This window comes from Aplidium turbinatum, chromosome 17 (genome assembly GCF_918807975.1).
Source record: "Aplidium turbinatum chromosome 17, kaAplTurb1.1, whole genome shotgun sequence".
Taxonomy (NCBI): Eukaryota; Metazoa; Chordata; class Ascidiacea; order Aplousobranchia; family Polyclinidae; genus Aplidium; species Aplidium turbinatum.
In genome coordinates, this window is record NC_137488.1 from 1,127,637 (window position 1) to 1,131,475 (window position 3,839).

Genomic DNA, 3,839 nt, shown 5'->3' on the forward strand with positions numbered 1-3,839 from the left:
TAAGTAGAAAAGCCAAGTTCCCACTTTTTCCATGCTTGTGCTAGATTGCTGCTAGCAAAGTTCATGGGCTGAGGTTGCTTAAAGTCTGTCATCTAGGCAAGTACTTGAAATCTCAGTTCTGACACCATGTGATAGTTTCTCTTGTGTATGACAACTGATGGCTTGTCTAGTCTTTATTGGTCGATTGCGATGAATACAGAACAAGAAAACTATTAGTACAATCTACTTCTTACTTCTTCATGATACAACTACTTGAGTTAACATGATGCGGATATAACATACACATGCCGCTGGAGGCAGCATCGATTATATCTGTTACAGAAGGGTTGTGGAAGATCATGCACAAATACGGATGCCCAAGCACATACATTTCCATTGTAAGACAATTTCATGATGGAATGATGGCCTACGTTGCTGATGAGTGATGACAATGAATTCTCTGAAGCCTTCCCAGTTACAAACGGCGTTAAACAGGGCTGTGTCCTGGCACCTACCTTATTTAGCATGATGTTTTCAGCAATGCTAACAGATGCTTTCAGAGATAAAGACTGCAATGGTATTCCAAATCGCTATCGTTGTGACGGAAAACTTTTTAACCTGAGACGCTTCAAAGCAATCACCAAAGTTACCGAAACTGTCAATAAAGAACTTCTGTACGCGGATGACTGTGCCCTGAACGCCTGTTCCAAAAGCGAAATCCAACAACAAATGAATAAGTTCTCCTCTGCTTGCGATAATTTTAGACTAACAATCAGCACTAAGAAAACAGAGGCAATGTATCAACCAGCCCCTGGAAAATCCTATAGCAAACCACTCATCACTGTAAACGACCAGATACTACATGCATGTCAAAGTTTCAAGTATCTGATAGTTTCAAGTATCCGCCCTGATAGCTCAATTGGTTAGCGCGTCACTTCTGCAACGAAGAAACTTCAACATCAAAAGCGGCGCTGGTTCGACTCTCGGGGTGTGCGCTTGAGCAACGCACGTTAAGGACTGCTCTCCATTCAGTGGCGTCTAATGGATGGAATAATTCCCCGGCAACAAGACTTCAACAATCGGAAACTCCACTCTGTCAATCTCGGTGACCGGGCCTGCGTCAGTGACTCAAAGCCTCTACAAGTATGCGAAACTGCCAGGATTAAGCTCTGCAAGAAGCTTTCCCAGTCCGAGGATAAAGATTCAATCAATCAATCAATCAATCAATCAATCTCGGTAGTAGGCCTACTCTTTCTAACACAGCCACCATTGACCTGGAAATCAACAACAGAATCGCCAAAGCATCTATCGCCTTCGGTAGATTGAGGTCTAACGTATGGGAGAGGCGGGGAATCAAGCTGCCCACAAAGCTAAAAGTTTACAAAGCAGTTTTTCTGACGACCCTTCTGTATGCATGTGAGGCCTCGACTCTTTATAGGAGACACGAAAGGCAGGTGAACCACTTCCACCTCTCCTGCCTCCGAAAGCTCTTCAAGATTCGATGGCAGGACAAAGTCCCAGACACCGAAGTTCTCAGTAAAGCAAACATGCCCAGCACTCTTACCCTCGTAAAAAAGGCACAAATAAGATGGGCTGGCCATGTCCACCGGATGCCGAACCATCGCATTCCTAAACAACTGCTCTACGGAGAACTGACTAACGGCAAACGTCATGTAGGTGGTCAAAGAAAACGCTTTAAGGACACTTTAACCCTTTCTGGTATTCGTTGCAAAGACACGCGAAAAGCACGAGACGGGACCATTTGGCCACGCCCTGATTAATGGGTTATAACTCAGCCGCTAAATATTGCACATTTGAGAAAATATGCATGTACATAGTCAAATGCTTTTATTTTATATTGTAATTATTTGTTTTCGAAATAAATGCTTAGTTTGTGTATTCTGAAGACATATGTTGCAAAAAAGCTCTAAAAACGCGAATTTTGCTGGCATTTAGTCATTTTATGTCCGATTTTCTTCGTTCGAATTTTAATTTTGATGATTTGTGAACATTCAAAAAAATACTTTGAAACAAATTATTTTTTTCTACAATAAATACAGCATTTTTCATATTCATGCTACATCAAGCGATTTTGAGTTTATTGTGATGAATTGCACTGATAGCTTCTCCACATGTGGTCATGGCTGCTTAGCATCGCAGTGTCTCTCATGACAAATCAAGATGAATGAAAGCATAAAATAGTTGTCGCGTCCCAGCCAGCAAATCATTATTTTACATTGATTCAACGTTCGCAGATTGATTTTCTGGTTGAAAGAACTCTAGGTTATCACATTCTTTCCCAGCCAGCAAAATTGGTCCATTTTACATTTATTTAACGTCTGCAGACGTCGAATCATTGTTTTAAGTGGTTGATTTACTGGCTGGGTTAGAAGTATAGGTACGGTAACACGATTTTCAGTCAGCTGTTTTTTCAGGCGTTTTATTTCATAACATAGAGTGTAGCTTTCATTTCAACCTGCCAAAATGTTTTAGAATCAGAAAAAAAAGCTTCTTTTGGATACTTTTCAATGTAGCTAAACGTTGAAACGATATAAAAGCCAACTTTTCTGCCTGGGCTGCTGCTTTTTGCTAAATTTCCCAGACAGCAAAACCAGTCATTTTTCAGACGTTGAATCAATGTAAAAATGACGGGTTTTTCTGTCTGGGTTGTTTAACCTGAGTCTGGCAATGTCGAAACAATGTAAGAATAGTTAATTCTACTTTTACATAATTAAAAATGAAATGTACCACAATTCTGGATCAACACACAAATGATCGTGGAGTTATGAAAAATTCAGTTTACAAGCATTTAGACTAGAGAAACACAATGCTCGCTGTTCTGTTGTGAGTAGTCAGGTAGTGCTTACGCCAGAAAGATCGCTCCTTCTCAACTGTAGCCTACATGTCATGAATGGCATGACATACATAGTTTCAACATGTGCTTTGCGCAAAAAGGCATATTGCATTTGGAGCGACGATCAGAAACTTTGCCGAGATTATTTCTTTTTTTGGAATAACCCGTTCTTCTGATGTCGTCTACACATAATGGTAGGCTACAAGGCTTTGTGGATAACTGTGGTTGATGATTCGGTTGTGATTAGCCCTGTTTTTCTTTTCAGAAGTAGCAAAGTGTAAATACTAAACTAAAGTAACGGATCATTCCTAGTAGCCAAAGTTTGCTTTTCATGTTTTGAACACGTCGAATCTTCGAAAAAACTGGTCAACTTCACTTGCCGAGATTGTGCAATGACGAAACAAAAACTGCCTGGGATTTAGATAAAACGATAAATTGCACTATGAGTCCCATTGCGCTTAGTTCTAAGTTTAAAGGTGTGACTGATGACTTGACTCGCGGTTGACTGCGGCCACTGTGTATACAATAGCAAAAGCGATGAGTCATTTCGAGGCCGATTGCCAAAATATAGGAATTTATACAAAATTTCTGAACAACCTGTGACAAAATGCTTATTGTGAACCACATAATGTTCCAAAAATACCCAAATTAGGTTTAAACGATGCTCAAATGATAAAAAGTAAAAGTCAAGAAATATGAGCGCTTTAGGAAAATTCCTTCTATATAAAATTTCAAAACTAGTGAAGGGCGGGACCATCAGGTCCCGGCTGATAACAGGTCGAGTTAAAAGCTTTCATGAAAGAATTCGCCATCGACGTAGATTCTTGGGAAGAATTAGCCGCAGAACGACCAACATGGCGCAGTCTTATTTATAAAGGCGCAGAATCAGCTGAGAAACACCGTACGCTATCTGCCGTCAGAAAACGAGAACATTGCAAGGCCCGAGCCTCAAACAACCCTGGCTCTAGCCAACCATCCTTCCAATGTCCATCCTGCAGCAGAAGTT

General features: G+C 40.6%; 1 protein-coding gene across 1 annotated transcript; it reads left to right on the forward strand.

Moving 5' to 3' along the window:
- The first annotated feature begins 417 nt into the window (after positions 1-417).
- Positions 418-1,760, forward strand: LOC145786827 (uncharacterized). The gene is made up of 2 exons (XM_082598568.1): positions 418-860; positions 1,418-1,760. The coding sequence occupies exons 1-2, from the start codon at positions 418-420 to the stop codon at positions 1,758-1,760; spliced, it is 786 nt and encodes a 261-aa protein (XP_082454694.1).
- Positions 1,761-3,839: the final 2,079 nt, after the last annotated feature.